Here is a 20503-nt window from a genome sequence, read left to right on the forward strand (position 1 = left end):
ATTCCACACAGTGCAGCACAAGGGCTGTTTGCAACTGCTACGCAGTTTAGACGGGAACAAAAAGTATTCGCCAGCTTTGACCAGTCCAATTGTAAAACCCCCCAAATGCTGCTTCCATTTTGTCCCTTGGGAGATGAGTGAGAGAGCTCACTCTGTATTTTCAGTTTACTCGTGATACTGTACATGAGGGAAGTAGATTCCATATACTATTTTCCCTTCCTTCCTGTCCTCTTCCCCCACCCCAAATACCCTCTTAAACCACTGTTTTTTTGGTTCAAACAACAAGGCTAAACAGGTGAAATTTTAAATAATGATTGAGGATTTTTTTTATTCATTTAAGTTTCAATATCATTACAGAAAATGTTATGGTACAGAGTTGTTTAACATTAGTTTTATTTCTTTGCTCATTTAATTTCCACACGAATGCTGGTAACACTAATATCTGTACAAGATCAGTCTTTGATTTTTTTTAGTTTTTAGTTCTGTACATTTTTAAATGTATTGGTTAAAAAGGCTGTCAGCACTTAAGGAAGCAATTTTTTTGTTTGTTGAAATAAAAGGTATCCAGTTACTGCCCAAGAGTACTGAGCTGGGTGGCTGCCGGGACAAGAGAGATCCCTGAATGCGCAGCGAGGTGAGAAAACCTCGGGGCTTCATTGGGTTCCCAGTGCAGCCACTCTGCTTTTGGCACTGTGCACATCAACACGAGATACAAGATAAAGAACAAGCAGAAGCTCTCTGTGAAGCGGTTATGAAGCATACTAATAAGGGAAATCCAAGTGTTGTCTACGCTAGTATAAATAAGCAGACAGCCTTGTTTTAAGAGCATAAGTAGTTGTATCTTAAAGATGAGAAAAAACACAAGTTCTGCAGGCACCTACTGCTGTCTACTAAAAGCTACCGCTATTAGAACTAGCATTGAACACACAAAGCAATTGCAAGGAAAGGAAAAAGTTGCTTTGATATAATCAGAATAAATTTCTTTGTTAAGATTTGTTTTAAAGTTTTTTTTAAAAGGTATTTATTTAAATTCCATTTGAAATATAATTCAAGATGTTGACTATACTGATCAACTTTTATCCAAATCAGAAAAACTAGCTGTGCCGTTGCATATTACAGGATACAGTCAATGATATGTGGACATGCATCAAAGCTTCGCTCTTGCTGGTGACATCATAGCCTTCCAATGACCATGACATCCACCACCTCCCCCTTGTGAAGCTCCACATACTGCTCTGTCTTTGGAGGTAGCATCAACAGTCCATTGGCACTGCGCATACTCATCAGACGACTGCTCATCTGATTCCCTACAGGAGAGCGAGAGAAAAATTTCAGTTAAGTTTTCAGTTAGTTTCGAATGCTGCAACACACCACGTGGGAAACAAGAGCTGTTCTTACGAAGATGTCCATGTTGCTAACTGATTCACAGAGCTGGGATCTCCCTGTTCCAAGGTGGATGGAAACAGAGAACTCTGTAGAGAATTCGTCAGCCTCTCATCGCTCTGGCTCTCAAAACTCTCATTCCCCCTGCTGATTGCTTCCCTACGCAGCCTTCCACATTATCTGTACCTCATATCTTGTCACAGTAAATTGCTGTTCTGTTGGAATTTCTAATCCTATCAAAATTACTTTATTTTTCAATTTGCATACCTAATTCTGATTGTACAAAGACTAAAACCAGCACAGTCTAGAATCTTTTTAATATCCTGTTATAGAATAAGTTTGATTAACTGTATTCTTCTCTCTGAATAGTCTCGTTTAGCATTAGTAGCTTAGCACTAGTAGCTAAAGTAGTTGAAGCCTTAGGCCGCAAGAGCTGACAGAGAATAAACTTTTCGATAAAACTAATGCTGCTAACACAGAACTAGCTGAATCTGGCAGATGTGAGCAGAATGAAGAAGGACCAAGGAAACAATTCCAAGAGAATGAGGTAACTTCAGAAGAAGGCCAGCCCAGCGACAAAGAAAACCAGTAAGAAATCAAGAGACCACCGACCAGAATTAAGTGATTGGATTTGGGGATCGGGTGCTGGGTGGTACGGGTATAATTGGAGGGCGCGATCTGGGGTAGGGGTCCCTCTCCAGAGGCACCCAGCTCGGGCTGTAACCTGAGAACTAATAAAAGAAGAATTGGAAACCTTCACTCGGACTTTACATTTTTCAGCAGGATCCTAGGGCCGGACCCTGTTATGGCAGCCGGCTGTGTAAATCCGTAACATATACCACCTCAAAGGAATGGGTTTCTTTGGGACACTGAGCTTCACAACATGGCCTGAAGATAAACAGTATCATATTGGTAATACTGACAAAAAATGAAAATGCAATAAAAAGTCATGCCCTTTAGTTTCTTGGTTTTCAAACTTCCAGATTGACAGAGAAATCATTCCAGACAGTCTGCTTGCGTAAGGAAAGAAGCGGTGCACAGAAAAACAGAGTTAAACCAAATACAGCGTTATAGTTGCAAGTAATACCTTGACTTACACCTGGAAGCATGTCAGAAGCTGTGTGATCTTGGGAGTCAATGGTAAGAACTTTCTCTGAGTAAACAGTAAGATGCATTTGAGCTAAAGTTTTCCCTGTGGAGACTTATATATAGTGCTTTGTATTGAACAATTTGGATGTAGCAAAAAGACAACTAGTTGTTTAAGGACCTGAATCTCTTGAGAAACTGGCAGTCAGTCTTCTAGCAGTATACAGCTAAAAAAGTATTCAGATACAGTATTTACCTCAACTGGAGCTGAGTATGCAGAAGTATCCCTAGGTGGCAAACATGACTAATAAAAGTCTTAGTCTGCTTTAAGAGAACATGTAACAGCCTCTGCTATCTCTTCTACTTTTCCAGTTCAGCTAGAATCACGCTTCTTTTATTTGTATTGTTCCTACCAACTTGTGTTTGTTTAGTACATGCACAAGAGCAAAAGTAAGCAAATGTGCCTGTGAGTGCAACTAAGCATGGGTGGATGTTTATAAAAAGGAACGTGTGCACATATGCAAGCATACAGGTGTATTGTGTGTGTGTGTAAAGGCAGGTTATTCAGATGAAGGAAGTTTTAATGGTTAAGTTGGTAAGTCATATGACTGAATTTTATACTCATGTACATGTATGCATGTGCACAAGTATGTCAGCAAATCAGTCTCCATAAGGAAGGTTATATGGAAAAACATGTGCACACGCTTGGTTGTTTTTAGACGTATATGTAGGAAGGCAAGGACCTGTGTGAGTGTGTCTGTCAGTCTGTGTGGCTGGGCACTAACCTGTACTCTGTGCCCAAGGTAGTGGTTCTTGGTGATGCCAAGTCAGTATGCACCGATGATATTCTGGGCGGGGGTCCAATTTTACGTCACATGACAACTGTAGAAGCAAAGAAAGGATGAAAATGTCATGCATTCAGATTGCACTGTCTAAGATAACGGAATCGTCTGCTCAATTGTTTGTCCTTAAAAACAGTCTCTTTAAAAACTTGCATTTTGAGGTCAGATGGTGTCTAGTGCAAGATCAAAAGCTGTAGAAGGTAGAGGCTGCAGTATTTAAGGGAAATACAACTGTGCTATTATAATATTAAAGTGTATGATAGAGTCTATATGCATTAAGTGGAATATTCCAAAGCTGTTCCTTTATTGGGAGTTTAAAGATAGTATCTCTCTGGAAAAAAGCTTTATCATTTCTGGTCTCTGGATTACACTGCATAAAGATAAAAATTTTATTCGCATTCAAAATCCTGCTCGCTCTGACAAAAGGGAAATGGCCAATCTTTGAAATGAAAAGACATACAGGGGATGGCTCACAATGGAATTTAATGGAACACATTGGAAAATTCATGCAAAAGTGAGGGTCACTACAAATTGCTCTCTGTTTTAGAATATTTTAGCTGTGAGAGAAAGAAAAATCTGGATGCCTGAGGAAGTGTGAAAGAGAGACACAGGATAAGCAGTAAGAGAAAAGTGCATAGCCAAGAACACTAGGAAAACTATAAAAGGTAATGTGGTCCTTGGTACTTTATTTGAATCAAAAATAGAAGAATAATAAGTTATAATAACACGCCTTGAATCTATATTAAACAGGTACAATATTAATGATTTCTTATAAGAGTGAAATGACTAGTTTAAGGGATTTACATTGCTTAGGGTGGGGGTCATCTGGGTTACTTATATAAATAACTCAAGAACAGAAAGGCTTTCAAGTTTTTATTTTCTATTGCTAAAACAGAACTATCCAACCCTTTAGGTATTCCCAGATTACTCTGCATTTTTTACCACAGGTTAAAACAAATGTTTTTTTTAAACAGGAAAGCGTCCTTCCTGCCTGACTGGCAACTGGCTGCCTCTGCATCTGTGTATCTTGCTCCATTAGATGGCCATCTAACTCTTAGAAATTATGGGACTGAATATTACCATTAACAGAGATTGAGAATGTACCTCTGTTTTGTGTGAACTTCCTTCAACTTGCCAGCATTAGTCTAGGGCTCAGATTCCCCAAACAAGACAGCCTTTCAAAGCTCAAAGAGCTGTGCTTCAACATCTTGAGAGAATTTTTAAATAGAGGACAGGATTCTTACCCTGGCTTTGATGATGGTGGGCCGAGGATCCAGGATACCCTGCATTTTCCTCAGTGCGGGAACAACAAAGAGGTTGCAGGTGACAACAGCTGACACAGGGTTGCCTGTAGGACAAGGAACAGTTGGTGGTGACTCCCTCTTGACTTACTCTGTGAAATGCTGAAAGCGATCTCATCTTTTTATAGCAATTGCACTCTAAAGGACTCTGAAGAGCTTTTTATTCTATGTACAGGAAACGTTTCATTCAAGACTGGAGTGGCATGTGGCAAGTACACCTGTTGAAAGCTACACGCTCTGGCTGATGGTGTGCTGAAATCCCGCTCTGACCAGAACTGCCCCATGTTCCTCGGGCCCCACCATTTACCTCTGTTCCTCCATTGCCTTTTGTCTTACGCCTAGATTTGTCTGGGGACGAGGCAGGGTTTATTGTGCACAGGTATAGGTCCTAGCTGATAGGGCTCTTGATTCATGATTAAGGTTTCCAAGACCCATGGAAAAATAACTTTCAATTCCCTAACAGAGTGGCAAAATGCTTTAGTACAAATCTGAGGAGAATTCTACTGATTTATATGTTTTCTGTTGACTCACAAGAGAGGTGTATGACCAACATCTGTCAAACACCATTTGTCTCACACATCTGGACTTCCCTAGATGACAGTTCTAAAATAAATACTACGATCAGACAGATGCTCCATTGATCTCTCCCCTGGAAGAAAATGTACTGCAGCAACTAAAACAGGAGAGAGAAAAAGCACTAGAGATACCTCTGAAAACCACCAGCTTATCAAGAACAGGATTCCTTGGGTAGTCAGAAATCCATGCGAAGCCAGAGCAATAAGAATAAAATAAATTCCTCCTGATTTAGGAGGATAGAGTTTTGTAGCCAGATCCCTAAGGAAATGTTTATTCGGAACGCGGCGATTTCCCAAGGCGACGCAGCACGCAGGAGGTGAAGCGATGCTGCCCTCTTTTGGTTCCACAGTACGAGCATGATAAAAAAAATATGTGACATGTTCCTTGGCACTCCCTCGTTTTTGTCTCCATTTTCAATACTTCAGAGTGGATGCACTGACTTACATGCACAGAATATTTACTGTGAAGGTGGAGGGAGCTGTAGGAAAAAAACACCCCTGTATAGTACCACTTACAAAACCCAACGAAATTGTTGGATGGAAGAAATCGTAAGGCCTGTGCACTGGCAAATTCTAAGGACAGGAACAAGAACGAACTCCTTAGTATACCCCTGTAAGTCCGTCTCTTCTGGCAATTTCTGGGAAAACCTTACATGTACCTTCCTTAGGGATGCCAACACCAGGCATAGGTGCTGTGAAAGGTCACTATTCTGTTTCATGTCTGTCATCTATGCACAGCAACAGAAGTAATCCACAAAACGTCTTACCTGGGAGCGCAAAGATTATTTTTCTTACGCCGTCAATATCCAGAGTTGCAAAAGTTGTTGGCAGGCTATGGAAAAGGAAAGCTATTTAATATCAGCACTAGACTTTGACTGAACATTATTATGTTATTATTATTTAAAACATTTGGGAAAGAAAACAAAACAGGATATCTCTCTCTCTCCGCAGTTCGTTAGCACCTGCTGCTTATTCCATACTGGGGGTATAATCCTCTCTTTGTGATGACAGAACAATTAGTTTTTCTTGGTATTCAGCTATGAAGTTTTAAGTAGACTCTTTTGCTTCTGGTGAGGAAACATCTAAGAGCAGATGAAGTAGTAATCAAAAATCTAAATCCTGTCTTCATGCTAGAAGCCAATTAACAAAGAAGTAATACTGAAATTATGCAGTTACAGAGCTCTATTTGTTTTTCATATAAGGCTCTCCAAATTTTTTGTAACATTAGTAACTCTCATTTCCCTTACTCCATTGTCTACAGCAGTAGTGACAACGGAGCAGTATTTCAGAGCAGCAAATGCTAGCTAGTCTGCAGATAAACAAATTCAGATACACAGGCAGAGCTGCAGTCAGGTAGGACCTAGGTCTATCAGCAAAGAGCGCTCTCTACCTTTTAGAGCTGCTCCTGAGTGATCTTTAGTGACTTGTTATCAGGGCTATCAGGGCTATTACAGTTACACAAATAGGACAGTAGTGTGATGGCTCAAGAATGTGGCTGGCAAAGAAAAGGGACTCATCCATTAAAAAAAGTTTTCTATGTACCTATGTTAATATCATCCTTTTAAACATTAGAAATTATACTTTATAGGAGAAATAATTAGGCTGAGTTCTTTGGCTTCATCTTAAGCTAACAACTATCACCTGGTCAGCAGATGAGAGTTGCTGACCAGCAGCAACTTTGGAGATTTGCCACATTTTGATCATTACTACCTAGTTTTCTATCTGCTAGGACTAATCGATATCCTATTTTACCAGGGGAAGTTGGTGTTCGAAGTTTCTGTTTTAAAATGTCTCTAACATAATGGGAACTATTTGCCAGACCTCCAAATCTTATAACCAGCGTACAAACTGAGGTGCAAAAAATCTAATTGCTAATTCACTTTTACTGGAAACTCTGAATTTTCATATGAGATTTCAACACCATCATTGGTAAAGTCTTCCAGTACTTTCTTCTGGCGATGTTGCTAGACAAGATACAACCTTACAATAGCTCAGCAACTTTCAGGTCAAGTGGAGGAATGGTAAATCCCAGGCATCACTCTGCAGTCATGTAGCATCAAAATACAGGCATACAATGCAAATTCTGGCTTCGCTCCTGGAACTTACCCAAGGGAATTTTTCCCAACATAGCAATCACAATTCATGTCTAAGGCCTTTTAAGACAGAATTTATAAAAAACTAAGACACAGTATTTGCTATTGCACTACAGCCAATGAAAATGAGAGTGCTTACATTCTCAGTAAGATTACATGACCAAATGCTTTGGTAGCAGTAAGAAATATCTTTCTTATGGCATAAAATGAAAATGGATGTTTGGGGAAAAGAACATTTCTTAAAGCTTTTCTGGCTAGTTATTAAAAGTTTATTGCTACAAGTCTACAGAGGGATCACTAGAAGAAAGAATTACGTTCGCTTTCAGATAAGGCAGAACCAGAATTTAATATTCTGAATTCTCTAAATCAGGTTATCCATTCTTGTCAGCAGCGGAGGCTGGAGTACAGATCCCGCTTTTGGGACTTCCCCACATCAGTTGTAGCAGTATGACAGAAGCAGCGAGCAATTTCCACTCCTGGGCTACATCCAGCATGGGAAGAAACGTGCTTTCAGCTCACTTGTTCCTTTTATGGAAGGGAGGTGGTGGTAGTAGCAGCACAAGCTCCAAACCCACATGCAGTTCTTTGCTGGATTGTATGCAGAGACAGTAAAAGTATTTGTTTTCACAGCAAACACTCACTTTCTGTTCTGCTCCCTGGCAACACTTACGGGCTAGAGGGAATCGTTCCCGAAAGCTGCACTTGGCCTTGTGTTACTGGACCGTGCCAACCTAGCTTGCAAACAAACTGCACTCCATGGTTAGTGAGGCAGAGCTGTAGACATCTTTCTGCTACTGTACTGTGAAAGGGAACTGTCTATTTTCAATACATGTAGTTTTCATCTTCTCTACAAAGCACACTTCCAGACTCATTAATTAGCAGTGCTACAGCAAAGGAAAGCAATGCTGAAACAGTTTTCTGAGGCAAACTAAACACATAAAAGATTGTGTTTACTTTAAAATTACTACGCTCAATATGCCAATTAGATAAAACTTTGTAAATTAGCTGTCACTCCACCTCTCTCAAGAAATTGCTTGTTTGTAGGAATATGACTTATGCAAATTTTGAAGTGAAATGAGATGCTCGTTAAGCAAACCAGCAGTTAAATGTCCTTATATTTCCCGGTTATTTCATAACAATGTCAATATCTGAGCTCTGTGATCACAGTGAAGACTGTGGCCATGTTTATAGCATGCTGGTTTCCCCCCAGTCCCCAAACCTGATTTGCAACAGTTATCAGAGAAATATCTCTTACTGATAAAAAGTAATCTCTCTGTTCCAGTTAATTTCACCCATAAAGATGATGACTGATCTGAATAGGACTGATTTTGCTTCTGTTCCCATATATATCTACCATGTGGTTTATAGTATATTTGGAAAACTGAAATCTACTGAGGCACTTTTATAGGATATTTGGCCCAATATAGCCTCCATCTATGCTGCCTAAGTAGAAAGATTTCTTACCCTGGTTTCATAAAAACTCTGCCAAAGTGAATCTGTGCGTGAAGATCAATATCCAGCACCTGTTTAAGATAGTCCTGTTTAAATTCAAAAAAGAAAATCGATTAAGTAACATCAAAGTGGCTTACATCATCTAAGCGTTCAAAGCAATTAATTAATATCAAGTGAAGATGAAAGACTTTTCATATCCCGAAAGTGCTACAGTCCAGTGGGGAATTTCCAGTATTTGAAAGAAAGTATTTTCAAAAAGAAGAGGTGAAGAACAGACTCATTTTAGGTGCCAAACCTGACTCCATGAAGACATAGTAATATATTTACTTAAAAGTCAGCTGCAGCATCAGAATCTTAGAGGACCCCACAAATACCTACTACTAAAACATTCTCTATGTCAAAGATGGAAAAAAGCCTTTATGGTTCAAAATACTTAAAATCATCACGTTATTTAACTTTTGCCATGGAAGTTATCTAGCAGTAGAGTTAGAGATCTCCTAGTACTTTTGAAATCAATACTTGTACTGTAGAAATCATAGTTTTCCAGGATACTGTAATTATTGTAATTTCTTGGGGACATGGCCTAATTCACAGTGGTTGGGTTTAACAGTCCTTAGAAAGGAAAAACTGTGGGTGGCTTGTGCATTAGTTCAAGTTAAATGATTTTGCATAAAGACAATCAATCCAGTTATTAAAACAAACAATTACTTGTTTAGTCTTTATTGCAAATTGCTGTGCTCAAAGATGCAGTATCCTGTCTGTTGTGTTTAGTGAGATTAAAGACACAGGACGTAACAGTCATCTGTGAAAAGAGACTTTGGAAGCAGTAAATCTGAAGCTCCCTTGCAGTTTTCCCATCTTTCTCTCTCTTTTTTTTTTTTTTTTTGTGTGTGTTCAAATACTTGGAAAGCAGCAACTTTTTTCAGCCAGGCATGAATTCTCAATTATTGATTGTATTAACCCCGTTTTTACTTTCTATTTACTTTTTGGATGTTCACAGTTATTTCATTGAAACTGTTGAACTCTCAGTAGCAGAGGGCTAACCATCAGTGGAATATAGAGCCTATTGACTTTATGCTGTTGCCTCAAATTCAGACTGGGGAGAAAGTAGCCAGAAGGCATAAATGCCTGTAAGACCGTTCAGCAGTCCAGTCACTTCCTAGCGTTCCTGTGTCGGTACTATGTCGCCACATTCCCAATTTAAAGACCAGCACTTGTCCTTAGTTATTTGTCTAGGAATACTGAGGACAATAATGGGATTGAAAGTAATTGGCACTGGTTTAACTAGTTATCCGTTTTCATGACGTATCCAACAATATGATTTCTACTCAGAAAAGTGACAAAAACAGCACTCATGTTTGCCATCTCCTAATGACTGTCTTTAGTATCTGTTAGTTATAAAAGGAGAGATGTTTCTTTTACCTGCCAAACTCACAGATTCAGCCTGGGATCAAAAAGTAATCTGAGTTTTCCTTCGCATAAGTCATGATTAATAAATGTCCTGCAGGTTCATCTACGCCCCACCAGCATCTGTGTATCCCTATTTTCTTTGATGGTTTTGGCACAGGGATTACCAACAGGAACTCAATCAACAATTCTGTTAATGATTCAAAAGGCAAATATATCAGCTCACTGTGTCTCGTATGTATTGCCTCTGTAGGACTATCAGGTGCAAAATGTGATAAAACTATTTTTGTAACAGATATAGCTTTGGCATGTTCAGGAAACAGATCTGCTGAGTAAGAAAGAGCTATTTATATACTCAGGTTGCTTTTCGAAGTACTTTCAAAGTAGCTTTATTCTATCTACATTTTACCTGCTCTGAGAATAAAAAGAAGTCTGTTGCCTTCGTGTGCTATTAACGAAGCACCTTCCTCATCATAACTACATAAATCATTCCTTAAATAAAAACACATTTGCAAATCACTCACATCAAGAATTAAAATCTTCCCTGTTGTACTATGTCTACTATAGTACAGTAATAAGAACAAAGGGAATGAGGATAGCATTGAAGACTATTTTCTTAATTAATTTGCATTTAAGTGTTCCAAAAAAGTTAAGATCCCTTTTTAATAAATATTAATACAAAGGTAGAAGCTCTGACGACAGACTCTGGCTTGAAATTCTTACATATATTGTAGCAAGTCATACTTAAATTTAGCATACCTTTTCCCCCATAGATACACCTCCTGATGTAATGATCACATCAGCACGGCTGATACCCTCATTCAGTGCATTCAGTAAATCATCTGGGCTACAGAAAAGAACAGGCAAGCAGATTAGTGGCATGCAACTATTATGAGTTGTAGCGTAAATAAGTGTCTGTGTGCGCACATACAGATGTATATACACACACGTATATTAAGAAAGAGATACAGCTCTAGGATAATGTAAGATCTTTTCCTTCTTAAGACTCCACACTGCTCTATTCAAGTCAAGAACTGCAATCTCATTAAGAGAACACCACACTGTTTGGCACCTTTCTGTCTAAGAGCTTTGCAACAGGAACAGTGGGATATTTTAGGTTGTGACTGAAGAAGACTAACACAAGTGTCTAAAAGTATGTATTTTGCACAGTAAGTAGCAATACAAATTATGATTTACATGAACTGACAGGGCTATATAAAGGGACCTGACACATGAAAATTACTGGCCACCAAGCTGGCTGCAGTACTACCTGTCTAGCTTATTTGATGTGTGCAAAAATGGGGATAAGGCTCCACTTCAAACTTCCATCAGTGAAAAGTGGGAGTAAATCCTTTGTTTATCTTCTTCATTAGAGGGCTCTGAGCAAAGCCAGCTGTACATCCACTTCATCTTGAAAAAACACAATCCATCCTGTTCAAGTGTCTATTTACCTTCATGAGAAACTGTAAGGGGAGCTGTGATGTTCCTCTATACAAAGAGTATAATTGCGAAGGTGAAGGATAGAAGCTGAGTATATTTCAGTTTTGGTGTCTTAACTCTTTTCTTTTTTTTTTTTTTTAGATCTAAACTGGAAATTTTGAAGTGGGCATTAGCTATCCAATAGCAGTACTGATGCTAATACAGAGCTTCAAGGCATGCAGTGGAGAAACTCGGTAATACAACTTACACAAGACCAAAGGAATCCAAAAGAATTTCCAGTATTTTAAAAGCATACTTTGCATTTAACTTTTGTGAACTGACCAGAAGCTGACCGATTGCTACAACTATATGTAATGTTCCTTCAACAGTATGTACTTTAATGATCCTGAAAGTTTTTCATGGGAGTCTGTTCCTTCTTAGAATGCAATTGAACGAATGGGCAATAATGCTAGTGACTGTATAAGGGACTTTACCTGGAATACAGCACCTCAGTTAAATGCCACACTACAATTACAAAATGCCATTATGGGTTATCAAGGCTTTGCAGGCTGCAAATGGCATGTGGGCTATCCTTCAGGAACTTTGGCTATATTTCACTGAAAGATAGAGTCACTGCAATTATTTTGGGGTTCGAACTGGAAACAGGAAAATTAGAAATACTGTGCAAGTCCTGGTTGACCTTTTAGAGACTAACAGAAACTGTGTGTTTCAAAAGGTCTCAGAAAGAAAAATCCTTTCCTCTGAGCATCCTGTCTTTGCCCACGGTTTAGTGAAATATAAGCAGCAGTTAGCATTACGTGGTGCTGTGTGCACTACAATTTATGTGACACAAGAAAACTGCGCTCCCTCACTGACTAGAGATATCAAGTGCATGCAACCCTGCACACTCCTCATCTTCTCACCAGAGCCCCCACAGGTGTCCTCCACCCTGGTTACGCCTTACAGGCAGAAAGACTCAAAACCCTTGCTCCACCACGTCCAGTGACGGATGCAGCATCTTCTTTGGCATCACAGTGTGGTTATCCTGCAAAACTTTTCTACTTGTGTTGGGTTACATCCACTCTTTAGGGTCATATTGCTTTGTAAGAGGTAGGCAATAAACTACAGCAGAAAGAAGGGCAGATTGTTGGTGCCATAGTGTAGGCTGTAATCAATCAGATAGAATTATACACTACCTTTTTTTTAAAGGAACGAGTGGCTGCAGGTATTGTGGCATACCTCCATGACTTTTGTTTAGGGTACTGGGTATCTTGGGTACTCTAAATGGCCTGTAATGAATGGCTGAACTCTGTTTTCTTTGGGAGAAAATAAAACATACGGACTCAAGCAAAACCATCTCCTTTTTTGTTCTTTAGGAAACAGAGGCATTTTCTCAGCTGCCCCTTCTGACATCTCAGGATCATTTTATCCAAAAACCAGCACATGTCTTCATTAGTTGTTGAAGACAAGAGGAAAGAAGCAAGTCTGTTGTTGGCTACTGTCAGTGTCTTCTTCAGAACCAACTGTTTCATATTAATTGTCTAAGTAGTAATTTGTATGTAATAAGATATTGCTTAAGATTATTATAGAGTTTGTAATAGGAGAAGTCTCTCAAGATCTAAGTATTCCTTAATCCTTGCCAATGAAGGTGCAGATTGGAAAGCAGCAAGGAATATGTATTCATTACACAGGTCGATATAGGCCTTCCTGAAGCTCGATGACACTCAGACACTCATGCCACTACTACTAGGCTAAGACTGCTTTCAGTATATTTTTCTCATTAGGTTGTGATGCAGCTAAGGAGCTTATCTGGAGCTTGCTCCAGGCTGTTTCATTTTATCTTGCTTAATTATTTAAAAGTTATTCATAGGCAGCAAGACCACCTGTCTGGGGACATCCTAATTCTGGATTATGAAGTGTGCTTGCTTTTGGTTGTGGTTTGAGAATAATGGAAGGAACAGTAAAAAGCGAACAAGTCTATATTTAACTGCTGTTAAATAGAATGGCAGTGCTCCTACTTACATACCAAATATATATATGTGTGTATATATATAAAATTACTTAACAAAGGAAAAAAAAAACCCCAAACCCAAAATAAGCCCAAACTCAAACCAGATGAGGACTCAGTTCACACCTTTGTTTATGAGGGTAGCATACCACTGGAGTAGCTCATAATACAGTTTTTTTATTACATGTCATGTAAAAAATTGAATATTACTGGACTTGGTGCATTTTTTTAGCATTTCCAGTAGAATGACCTGTATAATATATCCCTTTCTCTACCATCTGTATAATGCAGGACATTTAAAAATTCTACCACAAAAACTTTATCCAGCCAATAGCACTGCATATCATCTTTAGGTAGTTGCAAAATGCATTGAATTCTTCCAAAATGAAAGATGTGATAGAAATTTTATTGTAATAAACTGAATGATTATGCTAGTTTGGTTTTTATTCTGAAGAAAGGAGACATTTACAGAATTCCCTCCCTTGCCTTTGCAGAAGGCTTTTCTCTTTTTGCTATATTTGGCACATTTCTTTTTGTCACTCAGGTCTGTCTAACTTTCTATCCTACTTGAGGCTGGTAGTTCCATGATTCTGCAATTAACACTAAACATTCCTTACAGGAGTCACCTGCTGTAATCTTCAATCAACACCATAGCAAACATTTTCCGTGCCTTTAGTAGATCTAATGCAGGGAGTTATCATTCAAATTGCATATTAACCCATATTTGATATAATCAGATAACAAGATACTGCTTCTCGTTTCATTTGTTGTATAACAATGAGCAGCTTCTCCTTTGGATTGACATGGAAAGGGAATAAATAACTGAAGACTATTAACTTCTGAAAGAATAGACAAAATAACTTTGGCATCTGAGCATAACAGGACAAGATTGTTCTAAAAGGCCTGTGACAAATCACTGTGAAGCTGAGAAATAACTCGCTGTCTGAGCAGGTACAAATCAGAAGCTATATTCTGAAGCCCTGGCCATTACTAGGGGCAGGATACCGGATTAGCTAGACTAATGGTCTAATTTACTATGATAAATCCTTTAAAATGTCTTGTGAAAGTGCTATTCTTGGATTTTTTTCCTTCATGGACAGAACTGTAACAGGTGCTCAAATATAATGGTGAATACCTTAATCAATGTAAAGTAGATTTTGATGGGAAGTCTCATTTCCAGATGGCAAAACTATTCTGTTTCATTTGGTGACTTTCAAAGTCAGAGTGACACTGTGCACAGGAAGGGAGTGTGCTTTTCTAACATGCTGCAATTGATATAAAAAAAATTATACACTCTGTATGTTTCAGACCACATCCCAGCATCTTCTGTAAATGCAACTAAGAAAATTTGTTCTATAAGGATTACAGTTTATGAAACTATTCATATAGGTAAATAAGCACAAATCCAAACTTTCTCTCAACAGTAGAAATCCCCATCTACAGCAGATTGTGTCTGCGCAAATATTATGTGTATTGTACATACATTTTTGAAGCTGCAGACATAATGCTTTGCATAAAGAGTCCATGTACTTTTAAGTATATCTTTATAGTCTCTGCTAATTTTGCCAGTCTGATAAACAGAGTATCTACTTTACTACCTCAATTTCCTGACCCTCTTTATTCAGTTTTATGGAACAGAATGGGCAGTACAATCTGGAAATTACTCGGAGGGTAGCTGTTGTATAGTGGCAGCAGCATGCGCAGAATCCAGCAAGCAGATGCATGACATAACCGTTGACATGCCACTTGATTTCATTAATTTGAAGAGAGGGCTTGCAGGATGGCAGTATACCAGAATAGGAACAACCTTCTGGATTAATGAAAAATTCTGATTATCGAAGCTAGTTTGTGGAAAACTGTTATGCAGCACTTGATTACTGAGCTGTCTTTGAACTGAAAAGATACACAGGCGCTTGAGAGCTTGAACAAGGAAATGATGTAAGCCTCATTAAAATAGACATCAGCCACGTAGAAGATTTTTTCCTTTATCTCAAAAGAAATAGCTACAGTACAGTCAAGACCAAATAATTCTGTTTTAAGTGCCATTTTGAAGTACCCTAAATTACAGTGTAATTTTCTCTTTCAAATAGAAATCAACGTCTGTTAATTCACTTCTGTTGATCCTATTGTTGTGCTTCACTGTCATTAATTAAAAAATCTGTCAGCCTTTTCTGCGATACAACCCTTAACACCAGCAGTTTGATACATGCAATTAAACTGCTCAGTTTTCTAATTTAATTTAGAAAACAAATAACAACAAATGGTGATCTGCATCACCTACCACTCTGCAGTAAAATGAGTGATTCCTGTAAAATTGAACTGGAACGTTTAGTTAGGACTGACTTATCAAGCCATTGTCACAGTACAAAATCCATAGTTCATTAGTAATTTCCAGGACCATTTCCACCAAGTTCTTTGCCACAGTAGTCTCATTCATTCAAATTAACCTCATTACCTGACAGTCATTTCCAGTCCTTGTTGTTCATTGCCATGTACAGCTATTACTGTTGGGTGACTAACAGAAACACTTGTGATTGTTGTACTCTTCTATGCATCAGCCCAGGCTTTTATAAACCCAGGTCTTCTGGAAACCTGTACTTGCAAAATTTGTGCATGCAAACCATCACAGTTAGCACCTTAAACCTGCGTGCTTTACAGATATATTGGACACAGATACAGAAAGATATACATGCACCATAATGCACCAGACACATGCAGAAGTGTCTATTGTGAGTACAAAAGCAGAGCTGGGTAACCTTTCTTGCCTACTGTTTTACTTTATTTGAAAGCACCTCAAGCATTTCAGTTATATGCTGAAATAATTACCCCTTCAGACATGATTCACCTCAGAGATTCAGAGGAGCTACAGATTCCTGGACACATAGTGAAAACTGAAGTGCTAGCAGTGATCTGACACCAATCACACTAAAGACCAAAGTAGACCAGCTGCTCCTCTAAACTACAGCAATTGACTGTAAACTTCAAAAGGCTACGTGCCGTCTGTAGGCACCCTGATTTTCGCACATTTTGGCCATGCCCACACAAGCTGGGAACAGTGGTTTGTGCTAGTTTTGTGTCTTATGAAGTCTCTTTTCTGCTAAACAGATCTCCCAGAAGAAGAAAAGATTTAACTAAGGTACAAGGACCTGCTAGAAATTCCCCTTGTATGCAAAGATCCCAATCAAGCTTCTAGTTTTACATCAGAAAAAAAAGAAGAAACACCTCCAAAACAACAAAGAACTTATCAAAGTAAAACTTTAATCAAAAAACCAAGAGACTGTACTTATTGTACTCAGACAGAGATCTCATCAAGCTCAATGACATTTCTGTTTGAGGAAAGATGGGATATGGATTTGATCCTTTATGATTAACTCTCATTTTTCTTCTTGTGCTCATTCAGTTGAGGTGACAGATTTCAAAATGAATAGACGAATGCAGCTAGGCATAAAGACAAAGTCTGTCACCCACTTCTCACCTCATGGCCAAGAGGAATATTTTGCATATCAGTAATCTGCAGCATGCAGAATAGTGAATAAATGCCATATTAGGTTTAGCCAACTAAAACCCAACTTCTGTAGAATGTAATATTGAATGTAATTTGATGAATGTATTTCAATGAATGTAATTCAATGAATGAATATTTGAATGCAATAGGAATTCTGTGTTTTGACTAGTATGGTTTTCTAAAGCAGAAGAAGATCTGATTTTGATGATGTATGTAGGAACATATGGGCACTCTTCTGAAACTGTATTTGTTTCAAAATTCTCCAGTGTATTTCATCATGTTCTCATAATGTGTCTTCCTTCTACCTTCTGTGGTATTTCCCTGGATCACTTTGAACAGATGCAATATGTTTTCCCTAAGAATATAGGCCAGCTTGTGAGGAAAGCTGGAATAATTACAGTAGCTTTTGGCTTGTTCAACATGACTATGTAAGTTTTGACTATCTGATAGCAACACAAAAGAATCTGTCTTTGTTACTTTTTGCTGCTCCTTTAATTGATGCTGCTGCAAATAAGAACACTATTTCGCAGAGCATTCTTTTTCATGTTACATTTATGAACTCCAAGAGACTTTGATTAGAGGTCTTCAACTCTTTGCTGAAGTTACCATGAGATCTGCCTAACGCCTTCAACTTTTTCTCTGTATCTGGATGATATCATATTTTACTCCACTGTTTTCACGAACTGTTTCAGAAGACTCCCACTCATATATATGCCAGAACGACAAAAGACCGGAGAGGTCAGAAAAAGAGATAGCCGTGGGAGCGCAACAGGAAAAGGTCCCATGTTGTAGAAGCCAGATGCTTATGTACTACAGAGCACATTCCTACATGAAGGCATTACGTTGTTGATGGTTGGGTCCTGTATCGCATTCATGTCTGTACATTCATCTGCAAGCATTTGCTTGTGAATTGTAGTGATTTTTTTCATCAATGCTGAAAGAACAGAACCAAAGCTTTGATAACAGTTGTCTTCAAGTGCTGTGCCATTGTACTAACCCGTGAGCACTTTATTCACTCTAAATCCAAGCTAGTGTGTGTCCACTGAATGTAAGAAGAAGCCTGAGAACAGCTGGTTTCCATTAATTAATAAATTATCCCTGGCTATTTTACTGGCTGAGGACAATGAACCTTATCCCAATACTTGCCAGAAATCCATTAGTTTTTCCAAGAAGTTGGATGGGATTTCACCGGTAAAGATAATAGCTTCTATTTTATCTTCCTTCTTATGAAGGAAGTGAATCTATATGGATTCACTGAAAAGTTTTCACTTTTGGAGTGGAAGATATTCAACAGTTGTAGCTGGGTTGAAATAATACGACTGAAGATTACACCACACAATACAATAATCAATGCCAACAACATTGTTCATCAGTAAAGATGACAGCGCACTGAGTCTGAAGGGTCAACATGGTTCTGAGGTTATTTCTTTCAGAGCTCTCATGAAATACGAGAATTGGCTTATACTGACATAACTGAAAGTAAAATATTATGATTGATGTAATTAGTGCCAGTTGCTTATATAAAGCAAATAGTATTACAAAATCTGACACATGGTGACATGGTATTGTTATCATGGAATTTCTTATCTTTTCATTTTGCTTTAGCTTCAATTTTAAGTAAGAGTAAATTTTAAATAAAATTTTAAGTGAATTTTAAGTAAATTCATCTCCCCGTAAACTGGTGTAACTGCTATTGAACTACAGTATGGATGTCTCCATAACAGTAGAAATGCAGTCCCTAAAGGCAATGCCTCAAAATGAAGGTTTTTTCTGTAAAGCTCCACCTTTTACAGAATCATAACTTAGTCACTTGGAAAAATGTCTGTCTCCAGAAGAAAAATGACTTGAAAGCCGCAGGTCAGAGACAATATAAAAAGGCCTTTTAAAATTCCCTGTCATCAGCTATGTCTTAAAACAAATAATTATTTTTTAGAAAATGTCAAATGAAATAGGACATCGATTTTTGTTTACTAAAACATAATACAAATTCTCCAAGAAGAGTAAACTACAGTTTATTAGAAATAAGTGAAGAGAAGGAACAGGAAGAGAAACTTATCCTGTTTGAGACCAGCAAGTCAATTTTTTGACAGCTGTTAGTCAATGGAAGGAACTAGAACTTCATTTGTCTCTACAATACTGGACTATATTCCTTCAAGCACAAAGATGTTTTTAGTGTAAGAAAATGCCCATTGCATTTTCTCTGGCTCTCGGAGCAGAAGCATTTTCTTATTTGCTTCATGCTTTGGGTAGCCAGGCTTTATTCTAGGGGCTGGTTTTTGTTGATGCTTGCCCCAGCACTGCTTAGAAGAGCCCAAAGGCTCATTTAATGTGTCCTCTAGATTGAGGCTGTTAGCAATGATATGTGAACTGACTTGTACGAGGTGTTCCAAGCTGATCACCTGCTGGTAGATTCCAGCTTCTAAGCAATTCCTGATAAAGCAGACAGTCTATATCATGTTCTTCACATTCATCTAAAATGTTTTAAAGACTGCAGGTTCTTGTAAGCTAATTGCAGTTAAGTTTTTTGGGATGTGTAGAGTATAGCATAAGATTCTAGTGGGTTGATCTCTTTAGTCAATTTAATGAGGAAAACCTAGATTTATGACAACCTGGCTTCAGCATGAACAACCAATTGCTAAACAAGAACAAGTCTTTTGAAGGCTAAGGATATGGCAGATTGTTTCAGTAATGAGTACAGAAACTTGTTTTTCCAGTATGCAAAGCGAACGTAAAGCCATAACTCAATCCTCCAACCTTTTGTTATAAAAATAGGCCCATTAACCTCAGTGAGGATCCTCACGTGACTGAAGTTTTCAGGTACTAGCCTTCGATAGGTTTTTCATTACTTTTCTGCCTATTTTTAATTTCTACAAGAATCAAACTATAGAAACTAATGTTTCTGTTTGTTAATGGAGAAAATGACAGATGGTTTACTCTCCCTCTGTTATCACTCCTGCCCCTTTGGCCTGTCTGTGATAGGAGGTAAGTTCTGTAAATTAATCTATATGATTAAGCCATCCCCCTAAATAAGACCTAGTATATAATTGTACATGTATTTTGGAAAAAAAGCGTAGTGGATAGTTTAGAGATTTCATGAACATTCCAGTTAGCCTGCTTTAGAGATGATTAGTGTGGTAATGGAAAAACAAGTATGCAGGTATGACTGAAGAGTCATAACAGTGACTTCCCTAGAGTTGTACTCCACTACTACCTTCAAGCAGGTTTCTTCCTAATTTGCTCTATTTTTAAAAGGTTGGAAATTGCCTTGGTGGATGAAGATGTTTGCTGCTCCTGACAAGTAATGTAAACATTCTTGGTATTACAGAATTTTAACTTTATCAACGTTGTGGAGCCATGTGCGTCTACGGTGCACTGGTGCATAAGAACTTAGCTGACAAGGCAGTGTTATTTAGTGGACAGAATAAAACACCG

At 38.3% G+C, this 20503-nt stretch overlaps 1 protein-coding gene across 22 annotated transcripts in view; it reads right to left on the reverse strand.

Annotated features, from left to right (window-relative positions):
- Window positions 1-296: 296 nt before the first annotated feature.
- The window catches only part of GPHN (gephyrin), a 301882-nt gene continuing 281675 nt past the window's right edge, over window positions 297-20503 (reverse strand). For all 22 annotated transcript variants that reach the window (XM_076344877.1, XM_076344875.1, XM_076344873.1 and 19 more), the window contains 6 exons: window positions 10899-10986; window positions 8745-8818; window positions 5955-6019; window positions 4556-4659; window positions 3255-3351; window positions 297-1307 (listed from right to left, as the gene is read on the reverse strand). In XM_076344877.1, the coding sequence (XP_076200992.1) occupies window positions 1174-1307; window positions 3255-3351; window positions 4556-4659; window positions 5955-6019; window positions 8745-8818; window positions 10899-10986 (562 nt within the window). In that variant the 3' untranslated portion in view covers window positions 297-1173. The remainder of the gene's footprint in view (window positions 1308-3254; window positions 3352-4555; window positions 4660-5954; window positions 6020-8744; window positions 8819-10898; window positions 10987-20503) is intronic.

The sequence above is a fragment of the Aptenodytes patagonicus genome, chromosome 7 (genome assembly GCF_965638725.1).
Source record: "Aptenodytes patagonicus chromosome 7, bAptPat1.pri.cur, whole genome shotgun sequence".
Lineage (NCBI taxonomy): Eukaryota > Metazoa > Chordata > Aves > Sphenisciformes > Spheniscidae > Aptenodytes > Aptenodytes patagonicus.